This window comes from Gobius niger (genome assembly GCF_951799975.1).
Source record: "Gobius niger genome assembly, chromosome: 1".
Taxonomy (NCBI): Eukaryota; Metazoa; Chordata; class Actinopteri; order Gobiiformes; family Gobiidae; genus Gobius; species Gobius niger.
In genome coordinates, this window is record NC_136852.1 from 61,077,973 (window position 1) to 61,097,497 (window position 19,525).

Genomic DNA, 19,525 nt, shown 5'->3' on the forward strand with positions numbered 1-19,525 from the left:
TATCTGCTTTTCTATGTGCTTTTCTTTTCAAAGTTCAGTACAAATAATAAGATGATCACTTCATTTATTACTGGAATTTGCAATAAATGGGTGTGGATAGTGTTGTGCAGTTCTTAACTCAGTTTGATAGATATTTATTAAATCGGGGCCATTGTTAAGGCTTGCTTGTTTGCTGTTGCACATACTATTCTATATGAACGTAATGAATATTAAAGTCTCTTTTTCTGATGTGAATGATCGCCTTTTGTGTCGGATTGAAGATCACCCTATCGGTAAGCCTTTGCGTTGAAGAATAGGAGGAGAGTAAAAAGCACGTGGACTGGGCGTTCCCAGAGCTAATCCATAGTCCAATCACGGACAGGCATTTATGAATAAATCTACATAATTTAAAATGTTCGTCTGAGATCGTCGATGATTGGCTGCATGGAACCAAAGTGACCAATTGTTTAAATGACAGGGGCTCAGCTGGCCGTGAAGTCCCGCCTACTATATATATTACTTAGAAAACCCCGGAAACGACGGAGCTTAAAGAGACAGAAGGAATTTTCACCGAAGGTTGCAACAACGAAAACAGCTGCGAGAACAAAAAATACTGGCACGAAAGAAGATACGTGGACAACCAGACGACAGCCATCGGTAAGCTGCACGTCTTGAAAGAGTTTAAGAGTGACCCTTTTGATATTTCCACGCCAATCCTCCTGCTGCTAACGCCTCTTTTCAGCACTGAATTCTTCGTCCTGGAAAAGATAGCGTTACCTGACCAAATCTGCCAACGCACCAACATCATCAGTCTGCGCGATAGGGATGACAAAAAGGCCAAAATCCTCAACGACAGTGGTGTCTGACTGCACTCTCCACCCTTCATCGCCCATCCGTCACATTTCATGGGTGAGATATTAGTTTTTCTTTTTCTTTGATGAATTTCTTCTATCTTATTCTGCCAAATTACAAAGACACCATGCCAATCCTTCTGCCGTAGCTGCCACAAAAGGCACTCTGCCATCACAGGTACCTTTTGAAGCCCATGCATTATTTATAATTCAATGCCTGGTGTCCGTTTTATTCAATATTATTTTTTCTGGGTTTAGTCACATTTGAAAACGAGGAGAAGAGTGGAATCCAGTATGAGCCAGTTGGTGACCTGACAGTAGCTTGCAGGGTGTAGGGGGCGTTCCCCTGCTTTGTCTGCCTGCCACACTCTTCAGTCTTGTGCAAGTATGTGCAGTCTGCTGTGATAAGGAGAACAGTGATGTATTAATCACCCTTGTGGGTGTGGGTGTGCTGCTTTAGACAAACACTTTACTTGAACTACACTGCCCTGGCCTCCTGGGATTGTGCATACGAGCTTTGCAGGGATCAAGCTGCAGTGGCACATATATGAGATTATGGCTGTAGCTGAGCGGGTGCAGTGATGATGATCATGTAGGGCTTACAGATGGGAGGATAGCTGTGGATGGACAACAGTGTTGGGTGTATTGTTCCCTGGTATTGCACATGGGAATTATGTTGCATCATTTCAGTAAAGAGAATTCAAAGGCTGCCACTAAAGTGTGCTATTTTTGTGAAAAATCTATACTTTGAATATTGAGAGTTGTATAGTCTCACATCCTATTGTCCTGCCAAGTGGGGCATGAAAACGGTGACATGTACATTAGGCACGTGCAGCAGCCTCACTCACTCTGCATTGCACATGTGCATTAGAGGAATCCACCAGCTGTGTCACACGTATGCACTGCACTTGTGCACACTCACACAGCCCACTGCTGCAGCAAATCCATTTGCTAGTGCACCTTTTCCCCATTTCTTTCCTGTCCTTGGGATGCACTGACAGCCCCCTCCTTCCCTTTCTGTCTGTCTGGGAGAAACCAGTGGGCTTTGTCCTCAGCTGAGTGTGACGTCACATCTCTGCTCTAATGGCCCTGAAGGCAAGGTGCATGCAGCCTGGCTCTTTGGTCCAGGACATGTGCTTTGATGTACAATAGACGCATGGAATGCTTTGTTTATCAAAAAATTAGATTAAGGTCAAGGTATCAATCCTGCCAAAAAAAAAAATTCAGATGCTTATATTTGTCTTGCTAAATCTAAATATTCCAATGTTTTGGATAGTTTAGTATTCTACTTTTTTTCTCTTTTGGCAGTTGCTATTAAATGTTCCTAAAAAAAATAAAAATGGGCCTAGGCCTATTACAGTGAGGCTGGGCAAGATCCTCAGATTATTACACATGATAATACATGTTAGGTCTGGTACTCCACACTGCACTAGGCTTCTGCTCGTCTCCACTGTGTTCCTTTGTGAGTGTATAAATGCCTGTTTATTAAAGGTTTTGTGACTTTTAAAAGGTGAAATGTGCAAAGACTTAAGTTTGCCTTAACAACCTGGTCAAGCTTCAGGACAGAGTGAAGGCCGCTTAATACATGAGATAAAATTTACAAGAGACAGATCACAGGGCAACTTGCTGTGTTATATATCTACAATTTCATCAAGATCTGTGAATTGTTACCTGTACATTGGCCCATACTATGTGTCAGCTTAAAGGTTGAGTTTAGTTAGTCCTTTTAGTGTTAAGGACAGTCTAGTTCGGCTTTTTTATAGTTGAGATAATGTACTATCTAGTGTTCTTTGTATTGTGGTTCATTCATGCTCTTAAAAGGAAAAGAGGATGCTTCAACAACCCATTGCACAGCCTCGAACTTGACATCCATCTTTGTTTGGAGGCTTTTTCTGCAGATTCACTTTGAACTCGACTGACTGCAGACACTGAGGAGAATAACAAGGTGACAGCACCTACTGCAGAATTAATGAATATGGTTTGACATTACACAAAGAAATTATATCACACTGTGCAAGAGTTCTTTTTTAATCTTTGCAAATGCAAAATCACACACAACAAGACTATTGCATTTGCGAGGAAAGATGTGCTAACAAAACTGCAAGTGACCAATGGGTATCTTTGTGTTATTTCTTGCTTGTCAGTGAAAACAATGGTCAGGGCATCAAAGTTTGGTGACAGTTTAGAGATGGTTAGAGCTGATCAAGAGTGTTGGTCAGACTAGATTGTTTTGCAGGCTGGATATAAAGGCTGACCTGCCTGTGGTCTCTGGGCCTTAGTTTGCCCACCTGTTTATATAGTATGCCCTGCTGAATAAAACTTTAATAAACAGGACTATTCTTACCATAAGGATTGGTAATACCTGGAGAGGACTTGTGATGTTACAATACACAAAAATAGAGAGAACAGACACTCAACACTAATGGTAAATACATATACCATATTGCAATATACGTCAATAGGACTGATGACTCCAGAGTGTTAGGTTTAAAACTCTCTATTGGACTAGATATCTCTGTGGTTTTCACGACCTTATCCCAATCTCTTTACCGACATTAAGAACGTGTTTGTGCTCTAGTTGAATATGAGGCCTCCCCTTGACTTATTTAATGAAGACTCTTTCATTCTTCTCTTACTATGTTGTGAACTAAAGCAAGAACAGACAAAAACTATCTACTTACTATATTTTTTTTGTCAACTGCATCAGATTTCTTTGCATATGCTCATCTATCTGTTGGATTTAGAGAAGGAATTATGCCTCCGATCTTTTGTTTTGGTTGCCATGTGTGTCATAGTATAAATGTTTGCTCATGTAGTTGTGCTGAGATGGGAAGCAGCTGATCCTGAGCAGGTTTGTCCTGTATTTCATTTTTGCATTTTCTAAGCCCCGGTAGTGACTTGAAACGAGGATAGAAGATAGTGATATAAAAACTCCTCAGTTGAAATGGCATACTTATACGTTTCATTAACAATTCAAATGAGCCCATGTAGAGCCCTTTTTTTTTTTTTCAGTTATCTGTGCTCATCGACTCTTTAGCCACAGCACAAAGTCAAGCAATAGTGCAAGGTAAAAGCTGTGCATGATGTGTGGTTTGTATTGCGTAACGAAAAGCAAAGCATAAAACCGTTATGGCAATATGAATTAGTAATGTTTATGTTTAGACTTTCAGTGCAAGCAGGCTGCTTCTGACCGATTTTGCTGTGCAGGGTCGCCATGGTGCTTATAAGATTGACATTAAATCTAGCTTAACACGTGCGTTTGTACAGTATGCGTTTGTGTGCTGATCTCAGGATTAACCCTGGCAAGACCCCTCCATGCCCTTCACCCCGAGACGACTCACGATGAGTCAAAATGGATGAGCTCCTTTGCGTCTCAGTAAACAAATGGGAGCCACTCTGACCTCTATGGGCTACAAAGTTCTGTTACTTATTAATGTGCAGCAGTTATTCATCCGTACAGAAGTTCATTGCAGAGAAGGGTTGTTCAAATTTTCATCTTTACTGGGCTGTCTTTAGCGCAATGGATGTTTCACCTTTTCATATTCACACAGAAAATGTTCCAGTGTTGATCGGACACAGTTCGGTGTGTGTATATTTCAGTCCGACTTTTTCAGTGCAAATGTGAATGTCTCTTCAGAGTTAACTCTTGGGGAGACACCATGACTGACAGTAGCATGGCACTAAATACAGTGTATTCTTTGTTTTCAGTAAAAAGCCTGAGGCCACATTGAACTTCAGTCTCTCACAGACCGACAGGTGAAGAAGGAAGTCATGGGGAAATTCTGCATTAGATAGAAATTCATACTTCTGCAGGACATACTTTTTTTTAGTACAAAGTAGAGTGATACATATAGTATCACTACAAATACAAAACAAAGGGCATATGGCTGTATATATGGCTACATTGCAGCTAATGTAGAGACATGTTTGTCCCAGTTCCTCTGAGTCATAGTTTCAGCAGGACTTATGTGGACATGTCCAGGTTTACAGTAGAGTCAAACTTAATCTACCACATTCCTGTCCACATCTGTCATGGTCCATGCGTTAGTGGAACTGGGACAAACATGACGCTACATTAGCTAGAGTATATATTTTACTTTTGAGGTTATAGTTTTTTTTTATCACTGGATAATGTATTATGAACACCAACAAGAGTAGGAAAATGTAATTATTCCATCTAGCAGAAGTCTGAATTCCTGTCTAAGGCGAAATCTCCATGACTTCCTTCTTCACCGATCGGTCCGTGACTGAAGTGCAACACATTGTATTTAGTGTCATACAGTCTCATGGCGAATTGAGTTGCCTTGTGTACAAAATGTGCGGTATTAATAAAGTTGCCTTGCCTTGGTGCCTGCCCTAAAGTTAACTCCGAAGGTTGGACACCTATACATACACCTATACATCATTGGCTTGTGGCCTTGGAGATTTGAAAATAAACAAGGTGCCAATGCCACTGACACAATCCTTCTCTAGGATGAGCAATAAAATGAACTAATCACAGACTTCAAAAACAGCCCAACTATGGAGAGCCCTGGAATCTGCAGTTGTTCTGAATAGCTATGATTCTATGAAATTTTAGTACATTTTATTGCATGAGTAGCATTTTTATGCCTAAAAAAAGAAATATGTATGACTTTTTTTTTTTTTTTAGTCAAACATACTCTTACTTGGATAATATCAGACACAAAGCGCTATTTATTGTGTTTGGTCCAGATGGCAGACTAGTCCATTCAGCTGCTACCAGTCTGAGTGGTGCCACACAAACCTGCTGTGTGAGTTCCCCAAAAGACTAAAAGGAAAAAAACGGAATTGATTTTCGCACAAGGGAAGCTTCCAAAAAATGCCTCAAAGACCATTCAGAAGGACTGGGGAGAAGGGAGGGGCCCACATGGACTGGATTTAAAGCCGGCCAAGAACATGAAAAGAAAAGGCAAAAAGCAGAGCATGAGTGGTGGAAGAGGCGATTTGAGGGCGAAGGAAGCAGGAGAGGTGGGGTGTGAGGGAGCTTTATTTCCTGCTCTCCGTGAATAGGCAGCAGCATATTTGTGTGGAACATTCCATCCTTTGAGCTGGCCGGGCCTGTCACTGAGACTCCGAGGGTGCCACAGCTCAGCCCCTCCGCACTCCACATGTCCACTCACATCCAAATCTGTTTTCTTCTTCACCCTGCCTATACGAGCGCAGCATTCATCTTTGCGTTAACACAAGGACATCTATTCTAAAATTGGCAGGACATTCGGCAAGCAACAAGGCAATGTACTGTTTTATTTTCTAGAAAGGGGCTGTTAAACTTCAGACACAGTTACGAATTACAAGTACAGATCTTTAAATACTTACACTGACCACAACATCAGCTCTTCCCCATCAGTGGGTCATTCTGTGACGGTTGGAAAACATACCACAAACCGCCTACTTTCTTCACACTTTATGGCAGTTTCAAAACAGTTTTTTTGGTTAAATGAATGTAGTTCATTAGTGTAAATGTCCTAAAGTGCAGTGCACTACACACACAGCGGGATGTTTAAGCTTGAATGGGCATGTCTGTTTTAAGGCATGTGAGGCTGTTTGTTAGCACGCAGCTGGTCAAACATACTCACACCTGACACTGAGTCTTCGTTTGACTCAATTGTTTTAGCACTTTCAAGAAAACGAAGGAACACCCAAGATAAGGCAAGGCAACTTTATTTATACAGCGCATTTCGTACACAAGGCAACTCAATGCGCCTGAGTAACTATTCAATTTGGGAGCTGGTGATTACAGTTGTGCGGACTTGTGTTTTTTGTTTTTTTATCGTACTACACTTATTAACTAACCAACTCACAGCTGGTGGGCCACGTGTTTGCAAAGGGCAAACAGTAATATTACTACCTTATTTACAGTAGGACAAGCTCTATATTGAAGCAATAACTGCTATAAGAATGTTTATTGGGTCTCTAGTGTTATATCTAGTACTATACTAGATATAGAACTGTATTTGACTTCTAAACAGAACATCTCAGTTTCCTCAACAGTTTAAAAAAAAAAAAGAAAATCATTCATAACGCATTGCAATGCACAACATATCAATTTAACCTCTTAACCCCCACCTGAACCACGCTTATTGCCTAGTATGGCATTACCTAAATCTAAAAGCTTCTTGGAAAAATAATTTTTTAAGAAAGCGACGAGGATGAAAATGTAACAAAGATGAAAATGTAACAAAAAAGTGACAAAAACAAGAAAAAAAAACTATGAAGATACGACAAAACAGACACAAAAAAATTGACAGACACAACAAAAATACTTCAAAAATGTGACATGAATGTGGCGACAACACAATAATTTTTTTTTAGCTTGGCTTTCAAATGAGGCGTTGCTGTTGCCTATAAGCAGTAAACTATCCAGTCAAGAAGCTTTTAGATTTGGGTAAAGATGAACTGGAGAAAATGTGCTCGATTAAGTTGGGGGGTAAGAGGCTAATTCTAAAGTATCTCATTCGTCTCTACTGGAAACACCTGAAGAAGCCGAGGATAGTAAACCAGCGGAGACTGTTGGTTGTCATATGGACGTGACACAAACATTACATCAGTGCTTATGTGTCAGTGGAATTTAGGAGTGTTTTCGATGCGTCTTTTCCTCAGCTGCACTCGGACTGCCTTTCAGTGGAGGAGGGTCTTTAAGTTGAGGACAACCCTTTATTCTAAATATGGTCTCTTAAAGGAACATGTTGTTGACACAAATGTTCTGTTGTGGATAGTCGGATATTCTCTCATACATTCATTTACAAAGGCGATACAAGCCAATTAAAGTTAATGTTCACAATGTTCACAACTACTTTATTTTCAGTTACAGTGCGTTTTTTTAATGTTAATTCTGGATCTGGACAAAAGTGTGATCTGCTAACCAAGACCCTTAGTGTTTTGTCTGTTTTTGACAGCATCAAGATGCCTTCTGCCCATGTAGTTTTCAGCCACCATCTCTGTGAGGCCACTCTGTTTGAAATAGTTCTGCCAAGTCAACATGCTGTACCTTATTAGATCACAAATGGAGAAGTGCATTCACACACAGTGCAGGCAGCTGTGCTGGTACTTTACTGATAAACTTTTTCACATGCAATTCATTCACTATCTGTGCTCCAGCCCCAGATAAGCCCTGTACTTGTGCAGACCTTTCACAGTGTACATTAAGTGATACCCAGCTGCTTTGTTACAGTACAGTCTTATGAAAAACTGACCTAACAACATTGCACTAATTGCAAGTAAATTATTGTGACTTGCTCGGTTCAATCAAATTTGTCTGCCTGCTTTCCCCACAAGATCACATGTGACTCCCTGGTCTGGACATTACATAACAGCCATGATATCATTTTTATCTCCTTTGCAAACCTGCTGGTCTGATAGCCATACTAAATGACTTGGTTTGGCTGATGTTAAATTAGTGAAGAACTTAAATAGAAGAGTAGGATGATTTATTTGTTGTTGAATGTTTTATTTGTTCATTAGTTTGTTTCATCACAGTTTACTTTCTCTAACCGTGACACAAATCAAAGGGTTCATTTATTACATTGTATTATTGTACAAAATAGCCTTTCTTTTATTTGTTCCATGACTAAGTATTTTCTGGAAATTAATTTTGTATAGACATCTTTGATGCTGTAACATATGTCATGTATTATTTTTTTATTCTATCCTATTCTAAACATTGACATTGTGTAGGTGTTATGGGTATGTTCTTCCCTTTTGGACTAGATTTTGCCAGTTTGGGTCTGGGATATCTGCTAACCATTGTGAGGTTTTGTGAAAGCCATGCCTTTTTAGAGGTTCTTTTCTTTTTATACAGAAGATTTTTCCTTTGTGCCAGTCACTGCCTATATACACAAAGACATAGTCAGATTGACATAGAAAGTCTAGCAATCTACAGATTACATAAGTTTATCACTTTCCAGAAAACGGGCCTAGAGCTGTCAAAGTCATATGTTTTGGAAAAGTCCTCTTTTACATGTGTTTTCTGTAGAACAGGATAAGCAGGTGGGTGGGGCTGTGCGCTCTATCTCCACCCCCAGCCAATCCTCCTCACAGTCTTTACAGCTTGCCCCCCTTCTGTGTGGCCAATCAGCAGCCTGTGTCCCACCTCCCCCGTTTCTCTCACTTTGCCTTGTATGCCTTCACTGCTGAGTGAGCAAAGCACGCCTGGCTCTATCAGCTGAGAGGAAACCGTCAGAAAGAAAATATACACAGGGCGCAGGCAAGAGAAGAGAGGTTCTAAGAGGAGGGGCTTGTCCTTTGGACAGAGCAAAAACTGAGAGGAGAGGGAAAAGGGGAATGCGAGCACATGAAGTGGCTTTTGTGTCCAGGATTTTTTTGGAGGGGCGCGAATGAGAGAAAGGACGAAAAAAGGGACCGAAGGGACGGGGGTGGATCCAGCCCAGAGAAAAGGAGACGAGAGGTGGAGAGAGATTCAAGCCCTGATGGGTTTTTTTGACTTGTGAATGTGTGTGAGACGGAGAGAGGAGAGGCAGCAGGAGGAAAACAACACAGAACCAGCAGCAGAGAAGGAATAACTTTGGAGAGGGTTGCGTGCTCACCAAGCGTCTGTCATTCTTCAACATATTTATGCAGGAGGAAGGAAGAGGAGGTAACAACCTGAGCTGAAGACAGAGGGTACAACCTAATCCACCAAGAACAGAACCCACAAATCAAGTTGACAACTCAACAAGAAACATCCGCTCCTCTCCAAAAGGTCAGTATCACAAGTTGTGTGTTATTCCGTCATGTCAAGCATGTTTAACATCATGGTCTTTTATTTTGTCAGCTGAGCATGGGAGACTCGACTTCTCCTAAAATGGCCACATGAAAGCAGGCAGACAGTCAGAGAGAGACAGGGACCCTATGCTAAACAGCTCTCTCAGCAACTCTACCACCGGACCAGATTAGACCACTAAACCTGGCTTTAGTGTACGCACAGAGGTTTATCAGTTTCAGTCCACCCAACCTGGCTTCTTTTATTACATCCTGTCTTTCTGTGCAACTTCCCGTGCCTTTCTCTCGGTGACACACACATGTACAGGCAGCTGTCATTCCATCCCCCCTGACATCAGATTCCTTAAATGATGCGAGCTTTGTAATCTAATCAGCAGGTGATTGTTGAGTGAACTTTCAGTCTTTTGAGAAACTTAATTCTGCTTGATGTATCAGGGGAGTCGTGTGGGTGTGGTCTCTCCAAATAAAAGTTCAGTCCAAAGCTGGCTGATTCTGTCACACTTCTGTTATATATTGCCATGAAAAGGGGTTGTCTGAGGACGTGCTGCAGCTGAGCACATAGAAATAAATTTGCCCCGGCGCTGGATTGAAGGAAGGATAAACAAGGAGGGCAATAAAGCAAGCATCTATCAAAATCTACTATTGAAATTAAAAGTAGGATAATTCATAGGTCAATGTGTAGGCCTAAACTTCAACAAAATGATACAAATCTGTTGTTATAGTTTTTGAGGGTCCACAGTGTCATGGCCCGTTGACTAGTTTCCTTTATCAAAGGATGTTATGAAAGCATGTCAGATGGTTATGCTCATGTTTTTGTTTGTCTCCTTGGTATTCGGGCCTCCCTTTCACGTTGTTACATTTCTGAGAGTGCCCATTTTCTCTGTTGAACCATCAGCCTTCCACCTAATGACATGTTGGTGTTCTCTATTAAAAAGTGTGGTTGTTGTGCGCGTGCATATATTTCCACACATGTTAAAAGTTTACGGGGAAAGTGTGCAGATGTTTCCATTTAGCGCGCTGTTGCCGCAAGAAGCTCCTAAACCCATAGTTGTCTTGTGTTTTTAATGAGATGTTAAGTGTGTTTGCTGCATTTGGACCATGTACTTGTCTAACTTTCTCATTTGAGCCCACACAACATCGCTAATAATAAATAATATTGCCTTCCGGGCCCACTCCATGTGTCATTAGTCATGTGACCCTCAGAGTTCAGACCTTTGAACCGCATGACCACATCTATCCCAGGCCTGAGGGGCATACACATGCCGATACTTATAAACAGTGGCTCAGGCTTGTGCAAGTGCTTGAACTCCTGGACTTGCACAAACCTACAGTTTCTCCAATATTGTGTTTTTGAGTACCATCTTAACAATAGAGGCTACACTCCGATGATCAGGATGAGTCTGGTGGTGTTTGAAAATGTCTAGCAAAGTTTTTTGTTTTTATTTGATATTATTTTGGTGGGATGGAACTTTCTAAATTACGAACAGCACGCAGGAGCAACTCAACAATATGGATAGGAGTTTGAAATGGTGATGGGGCGTATGCTTTGGTGAAGATCTGTGTGTTCTGTAAGCGCCTGTCCATAGAGAAAGTTGTCCTTCTTCTTTTTTCTATGTATATAAAATCTGTGGTTTAACAGTGCCTCACAGAAATCTGAGAAGTTTAATCAAAGCATATGCTAAAAGCCTCACATGTTGGTTCATGAACACGCATGACTCTCCTCACTCTACCTGTAGGTGCTGTTTAGCCCCGCCCCTCTGTGTCTCCCAGTTCCTTGCTGCCAAGCTTTTCTCATTTATTCTCTTGTCATCTCTCTGCTTCTGCCTCTCCTTCAAGCGGTCATTTTTTAAGTGAGTGACATCTCCTTTGGGAAGGATCTTTTCTTTTAAGCTGTTAAAATTAATGTTGCTATACCAAAAAATGGAAGTCAATATTGCTACATTACTCTGTGCTTTTTTAGCTTGTCCTTCCTCTCTTTGTTGTTGCTACTAGTATGCAACTATCAAAAGACTAGGTTGGTTGAGAATAAAGTCCAATCATAAGGTGTCTGTTGGTGCTTACTTGGCTTTGACAGTAGCCCTATAAATACTCATCACATACACTTACTACCCCACCCCCACCCTCCATATCAGCCCCTGGGCACTGGAGTCTTCAGGGGTTCAGCGGTATCTCGTATGTTTTAATAACTGGCTTAAATAAAACAACTAGCATCACCATGTTGTTGATAACGTACTATGTGATCCTATTCTTAGGCGCTATAGCTTGTTGAATACTCCATATCTGTAATTGTTTGTTTTAGTTTAATTGGTAGTACCTAATGCATATCTTAGGTTAGTGATGCAAGTGCTCATGATTTAGATTTTTTTTTTTCCTGGCAACCTTGTTTTGCACAATGTAGCACTGTGACAAAGATTGGTAACGTTTTGTCAAATGCATGAAAATCTACTTTGGACTTTTTTTTATTGTTTTGCTTCCAATTGAAATTCGCCAGAAAACTCTCTGGCTATCACTTTTTACTAATAACCTTGTTTACAACTCTTTGAAACCTGCTACAACTTTATTTGGAGTTTCCCACAAAACCGCGTCTTTCCCCCTCCCCCAGACACTTCTGTCTCCCTCCTGCCATGATTCCCTTTCTTACTTATTGTGGCTAAAGCACAAATGAGCTGTTATCCTTGGGGTGCTGGTTACCACGGAAACTCTTCAGTGTGACCCCCCCTCACTCCCCTCTGTGATCTACATTCCCAAGTTCTTGTCCAAGTGGGTCGGAAAAACAGGCCACTTCTCCGGGGCTCACTGACATTTCAACAAACTTGGGTAGCAATGTTGATGTGTACACAACCCATGGGTCAGCTGTCTTCCAAAGTAATAGTAATTTCACTTCTGAATATTTGTCTTAAAATGTATTGTTGGATCCAATAGCTCGAATAGTTTGGCATCTGCCATGAGAAAAATAAAGATCTTGTAATCACATTTTGATATTGTTTTCAGGGATTTCTGGGTGTAATGCCTTGGCCATGATGTGGCAGTCATGTGGAAGTACACGCCCAGGTGATCAGAGAGGGAGAGCCTGGTCATCCGCCTTTAAAACAGGAATTCCCTTCGGACCCTCCTCCAGTAATAGCTCGGAGACAGATTCTCTCTGGAGCCTTGGGCCTCAGTGACACTCTGCATTATTGGTAAGTTACAAACCTTTTAAACTATCATGTTACACCCTATTTACAGTGAAAACAAAAAATAGATTTTGAACTAACCACAAATGTTTCTTTTTTTCTTTTTTGGGGGGATAGTTCCTGTGTTCATTTCTTCCACTCTGGCTTCCTCTGGAGCTCACTGGTTTTCTTGTCCAGTATCTTGGGATGTTGGTGTTGTTCCCTGGCTGTTGCCGTGGAGATCAATGGATACTTTTAATAGACCATTTCAGAAACAATCTCCAGATGTTGTGTCAAGTTAGACAAGGACAGGCACAGAGGTGAGACCCTGTTAATGCATTTTTAAGTTCTCACTTCTAGACTCGGAGCGTAGAAAGTTTTGTCTTGTGACTGTGCAGTTGTACAGTCAATTTGGGGTTGAGAAGTTGGTTAGTGTTTTAAATGCAATCTGTCAAAATTGTAACTGAGATCTAACGGTGCAATGCTCCTTTTTTAGGTGTGGTGCAGTTCAACTTCCTGGTTCACATCAGATGACGACACCACTACAGAAACTATAGATCTCCATCTTCCTGTGGCTCTTGGCCTGCCTCAGAGTGTTTGCATTTTGCACAAAACCTACTTATTTCCTGCAGAGATATAATCATGAGGCACATACATGTGGAGTTGGCCCACAAAAAGGCCCCTTTAGATCTTCCAGCCCACGAAGGGGACCTGCCTCCTTCCACAGCCCCCACTCAGGGCATAGACCCTGGGCTCAGACCTGGGGCTCCCAGGCACTATGGTCAAGAAGAGCTTCGACTCCAAAAGGTGTACCAGCTCTCCATCTTCTCCCAGCTGGGGGGATTTTCTACCTCCACTGAAGCTCACGGTGATCCACAGCCACGGTCTACCCGTGTGGGTGTAAAGAGGGGCCTGGAGGACCCTCATGTGACTCATAAGCGTCCCCACCTGGCCGACCCCACTGTCATGGAGGGGGTTGAGGATGGCCCTCTTTGTGGGCCTGTCCCTGGCTGGGGAAATGGGTCAGCGGCTCCTAGCTCGGTCTATCCTTGCACACAAATCGAGCACAGAGACTCAGAAGGTGGGCGATCTCCCAGGTCTCCTCCAATGTCACCCAATCAGAACTCTCGCCGAGCCACCCAGCACAATCATGACAGACCTGCCCTAGAAGCTTTTGCTCCACTTTCACCTAAATCTCCCCCCATGGCTGACCAAGGTATTTCACTGGGGAACTCCAGGACTGAGACTTCCAATGGGGCCCGCACCCCTTCTGTCTCCCTTGGTAGCCCTGGCCATGATTGCTGTAGTAACGGGTCAGGTGGTGGTAGTTATCCCTATGACATGTCCACTTATGAAAGTCCCAGCCCAGCCAGCCCCACCAGCCCCCCTGGCCCTTTCTCCCCTCCTCATCACACAGAGCTGCAGGAACCAGGCGAGGCCACAGAGTGGGACGTTGCACTGGAGTCATCGCCACCTGAGCGCAGTGCTACGCAGACGGCCTCATACTCCAAAGGCCTTCCCTCCTCAGAGAAGACACCCAGCAACAGTCATCGCTGGGCAAATGGAGGCCACCATCCCGCCAAAAAAAGGCTGCTGTCGCCCAGTGACACCGGTGAATCCTGTTCGGAAGACGAGGGGCCCTCCACCTCCAAGCGGAGTAGGCTGTCCCTGCTAACACAAGGACTAGGCCTGGACTCCTGTCGTAGCACTGATGCTAAAGCTGCTCCATACTGGAATCACCTGCTACCCTCAGCACGGCCCAAAGTAAGCCCAAACACAATATGAATGCAGCACATGCACATTACGGTGACTCAACCAAGCAGCTAAGCTAGTGATTCCAAATCTACATGAGCAGCCATGTCTCTTAATGTACAATTCGAAATAGACAAAGAAGACAGCGTAACAATGAGAGTGGTTATAAAGAGGAAATGTGGAACCTGAGCAGCACAAATAGAGAAGCCAAAAGAACATTGAGGCTAGCGCTAACTCATGACGTCACTGCACCAGAACAGACAGAGTAACTCCAGAATAGGGCCCATTGAAGGGAACACTATTGTTCCCTGGTTAGAGTGGGTTTATCTCCAACACTTGCGTACAAACACCCATACTACACACCAGTGTCGAGGCTGCTTGAAATGTTTCTGGAAATGAATCCACATCAAATGACCAGAAAGAGCTGTGGGCTGGCACCAGTAGTTGTAGCACAGTTTCAGTAGGATCAGATTCAGTAGGATTATTCAGAGAGGGAAGTTTATTTTTTATTTTATTTATTTGGGTATTTGTTTGTTTGTTTGAAGGAAACTACAGCATTGACTAATGTACTGTCTGTACATTTGGTAATTACAAGTAATGGAGACACAATTGAAGAAAAAAAATAAATCAGAAAGTATCAACCTGACAGATAAATGCTAAAAAGTATGTAGTTTTGTATGGACTCAGAGAAAATTACTCCATGTCGAGCTTCAAGTTATCTAGAAATTCCATGTAAAAGTTGAGCAATATCTGTGTGGTTGCTATGACTGAGCCATTTGATGTGAATGAACTGCTAGGAATCAGCACTGGGCTAGCTGGAAATGCTGCTGTTGATAGATGTGGGTTTTTTACAACCAATGACATCCCGGAGATGGGAAATGGTCATGTAGGCAATTTAAAAGACTGTATTAGTCCAGTAAGTAGGAAAGCAAGTTGTACCAATGAAAGCATAACTTTCTTTGCTTAATCTTGTTTCCTTCCTCTGTTCAGGATGCTACAGACTGCGCAAGACAAGGACGGAGGCTAAAGAATGGAATTCGACTAAAAAGGTGAGTTTATCCCTGTCATAACTCGACTATTAAACTGACATGGATACATAGGATCAGGGCTTGACAATAACTCTGTTGGTCACGGGCCACTGTGGCTAGTGGTTTTATAAAGTTACTCGCCACCAACTGATTTCACTAGCCAAAACCAAGTTAGCCAATTTGAAATTCACTCTGTGCATGCCTAATGTTAACATAATGGATTAAAAGAAAATAACAAAAAATAGAATCACAGCTTGGGCCTGCTTGAATTAAATGTATTGTTGTAATGTAGTAGGGCTATAGTAAGTTTATTGATTATTGTAAGTTGTTGTAAGTTAAAATTATAATGTTTCCTGTCTACATGACCAGGGCTTAACAGCAAGTGCAGCCTGTAGAGCTTTAGTCTGTGCATTACATGCTGTAGCTTCATCCAGACCGGTGCCAATGTGTTGGAGGTGAATATCCACCACTCAACGTAAACCCAACTTCACTGCGGTCCAAAGCCGACGAGTGTTCGGCTCTTTTCCTCATCATTGACAACAGCATGCTGTCTGCACTTCATCCATTGTTTATATGCTTTCTATGCTCATACTACACATCAGATTACTGTATTTTGTTGGGAATGAAAAACTTTGTCCTGAGAAAAAGAGAGAGAAATTCTGTGTGCTGTGACTTTGTTGTGTGCTTGGCGCAGGGGAGATGCATACTGGTACATGTGACAGACTGCAGAACCAGTTCGAGGTCGAGATGATTAAGCTCGAGCAGACAATAGTAAACGTGGGGGAGTTGTAGTGCAGTGGTACAATGACAGATTTTTAATCAATGAGGGGACACTGTAGAAAAATGAAATGGACCGTCTGACCCGCCACCGTGGCTCGTTAGGGAGACAGAATCACCCACCACTCCCCAAATCTACCTGCATTTTGCGGGTGTTATTGTCAAGCCCTGCTTAGGATGTAATGTAAAGACTTAGTGTCTGGACTGGAGTCAAATACTTGAGTGTGAGCTGTTTGTTAAGCTGTAATATGTGTAATTGAAGCACTAACCACTGGTCTGTTTTGGGTGATAATCAGCCGGCAGCTGCGCAGCAGCAGACATACAGACTCTCGACGATCCACACGCTCATGTGGGCTCACCTCCTCAATCAGCAGGTCACTATTGGGCAACTTTGAGGTAAGATTTTGACCACAATACTTGTTTATCATTTATACTACATGTGTAAATTAGTTATGTTATTACTCCTTGCTATGCTGATGCCTAATAGTCATTGCAGTGCAGTGACTGTATGACTCATTACTTCTGTATGTGTTGTGTCCCAGGAGTCCATCTTAAAGGGGCGCTTCTCCCCTTCAGGCTGCATTGAAGGATTCACAGCAGAGCTAGGCGCCAGCGGCTCCTACTGTCCACAGCACGTTACACTGCCTGTACAGGTCACATACTACGACATCTCTGAGCACAGCGCACCCTCACCCTTTCTGGTCAGTTTTCTTCTGTCTGAAAGATTTGCATGATTTATTTCCTGATTTCCCTGCGTCAAATTCTGTATGTAGATATTATCTGAACACATTTTAAAGCAGCTGTCACTTTGACTTGAACTGCTTCTTTAGTTGTTGGAAATAAAAGGCAATTGTCATCTTGTGCCATTATGTATTGCATGTAAAATAGATTATATTCATGTAGATCAATGATTGACTGTGCTTTACACTGGTTTGGTTCTCTCTCTCTCTCTCTCTCTCTCTCTCTCTCTCTCTCTCCATCAACTATTGGCAATATGTACTGCACAAGCTAAGTATAGTTAACAAATGTTTTTGTTTTTCTGTTTAGGGGGTGGTATCCCTCGAGCCTCTGGGAAAGAAAGGATACAGCATACCCAAAGCAGGGACCATTCAAGTGGTAAGAAGTTGCACTTAGTTACATCATGGCAACCTCTCACCTTTAAGTGTGACGTTACTATTCTCTTCAATGTCATCTTTCTCCTGTTGCAGACCTTATTTAATCCAAACAAAACTGTGGTGAAGATGTTCTTGGTGACATATAACTTCAGTGACATGCCAATCAATCACATGACCTTCCTACGCCACCGGATCTTCCTGATGCCTGTGGAGGAAGGAGCCGATGGCAAAGGAGAGACGTCACCTGGAGCAGTGACCGATAGGAAGAAAATACTCTGCTATCTCATACATCTCAGGTAATACTGGCTTATTGTCATACAGCAATACATGCTTGACACTTTGCACACAGACAGACGAATAGAACAGGGAAAAGTAGCAGGTGTAATGACTTCAGACTGAGTTGTCCAGAGAAGGAACATGTAAACGTATGAAGGAATAGCTGGGTTACTGTCCATTTTTAATTTATGTTTTTTTTTTTTTTTTTCAGATTCCAGAGTTCCAAATCTGGGAAAATCTACTTGCACAATGATATCCGGCTGCTATTCTCCCGAAAATCCATCGAAGTGGACACAGGGATCCCATATGAGCTGAAATCTTTCACCGAGGTGCCAAAAAACCCCAAATACTCCCCCCGTGTTTGACATCAGCTTCACCATTAAACTCCCAGCAACAGAGCAGCCACAGGGGAAAGGAGTGGAGCGGAAAGACTGACAGCTTGATAGAATTGATGAAGATGCAATGAGATTCACACAAGATACAAGAGCACATAGAGACAGTTTACCATTCTGAGAGTCCCCTTGTATTGCTTTTGTTTAAGAGCATCAAAAAATCTTCCAGGATAAAAAGGAGTCCAAAAGGACCGTCATAACACCTGTAAGGGAAAAAAAAGAATGCAAATAAGAGACTTGTGAAGACTCATGCACAGCACATATGAAACACAGTGACCCTTCATTTCAGTGTTAATATGCATGCCTTGTGACTTTAAACACCTGGATTTCCTCTAGTGCCGTATCACACTGTCCTTCAATCTGCCTGCTGATCCAAACGGATGATTATAATCAGATACGCACAAAATTTGAAATATGCAAAAGGCAATATGGCAACAATACTGGTGATATTTAGAATACTTGACATACCAGTCTCAATTGATACAAGCTGGAGCTTGATCTGATGGCAAACTACAGTCTGTGAAACAAAGTAAAACCAGGGATACATGGTGTAATCAAGGCTTATCAGACCTGATGTTTTAATTACATTTAGTTTCTTTTAATATCACATTTGAATTTAGTGGCTCTGATTAAGAAAAAAAAAAGAAAAAAAAAAAAAGTCTTTTTCAATCTGTCTCCAGAGAGCTACATTGATACAGTTGCTTGTACAGTGGTGGGTTTTGGTATGAGCGACATACTCTAGGAACAATGCATCACAGCATTTGCTCAGTAGTTTCCAACACTTGAACTTTAAATCCTGTTAATTTGATAATCAATTTTACAATTAGCTTTTAAATGTTTCAAATCATAGAATGTTTAGTCAGAATGTAGTTTTCTCCCTCAAAGTGCGAAATACATGCATATATAGTACCGGTCAAAAGTTTGGAAATGCTTTTTTAATGTATTTTATGTAGACTCGACTCTCACTGAAGGCTTTAATTTATGAATGAACCAAAAAAATTGAATGGTTTGGACTTCACAGGACTGTGTCAGGACACTACCTTATTAAGCTCATTGAGAAAAAGTCAAAACTAAAGAGAAGAGTTTAAATATAAAATATATTTCCCCCTTAGTTGTTTCCTATATAATTCCATGTGTTCATTCATAGTTTAATGTCTTCAATGAGAATCACACAATGTAAATAATGTTGAGAAAAACGAAAAACAGAGACATAAGTGTTTTCAAACTTTTCACCGGCACTGTACATATTATACTGCTACTGATTAGCGATTTGACCTGTTATGTAGGCTACGTGTGGAATGGAATATGGATGATTAAAAAAGAGTTATAATTTCATTAACTCATCTAAATTGACATACTTGCATTTTGAGTGAGGGGCGCCCAGGGCGCCAAACAGGCCAGGACCGCCACTGTGCTCGCATGGGATATTGCAGATATTGCAACTTTGCAACATATTGTGCGTCA

The 19,525-nt window shown here is 41.8% G+C and overlaps 1 protein-coding gene across 1 annotated transcript; it reads left to right on the plus strand.

The window, feature by feature from the left end:
* The first annotated feature begins 528 nt into the window (after positions 1-528).
* On the plus strand, positions 529-18,675 carry atosb (atos homolog b). The gene is made up of 12 exons (XM_079555379.1): positions 529-636; positions 722-888; positions 9,429-9,549; positions 12,561-12,748; positions 12,860-13,041; positions 13,218-14,485; positions 15,464-15,522; positions 16,575-16,674; positions 16,821-16,979; positions 17,326-17,394; positions 17,487-17,689; positions 17,881-18,675. The coding sequence occupies exons 6-12, from the start codon at positions 13,364-13,366 to the stop codon at positions 18,032-18,034; spliced, it is 1,866 nt and encodes a 621-aa protein (XP_079411505.1). The 5' UTR covers positions 529-636; positions 722-888; positions 9,429-9,549; positions 12,561-12,748; positions 12,860-13,041; positions 13,218-13,363; the 3' UTR covers positions 18,035-18,675.
* Positions 18,676-19,525: the final 850 nt, after the last annotated feature.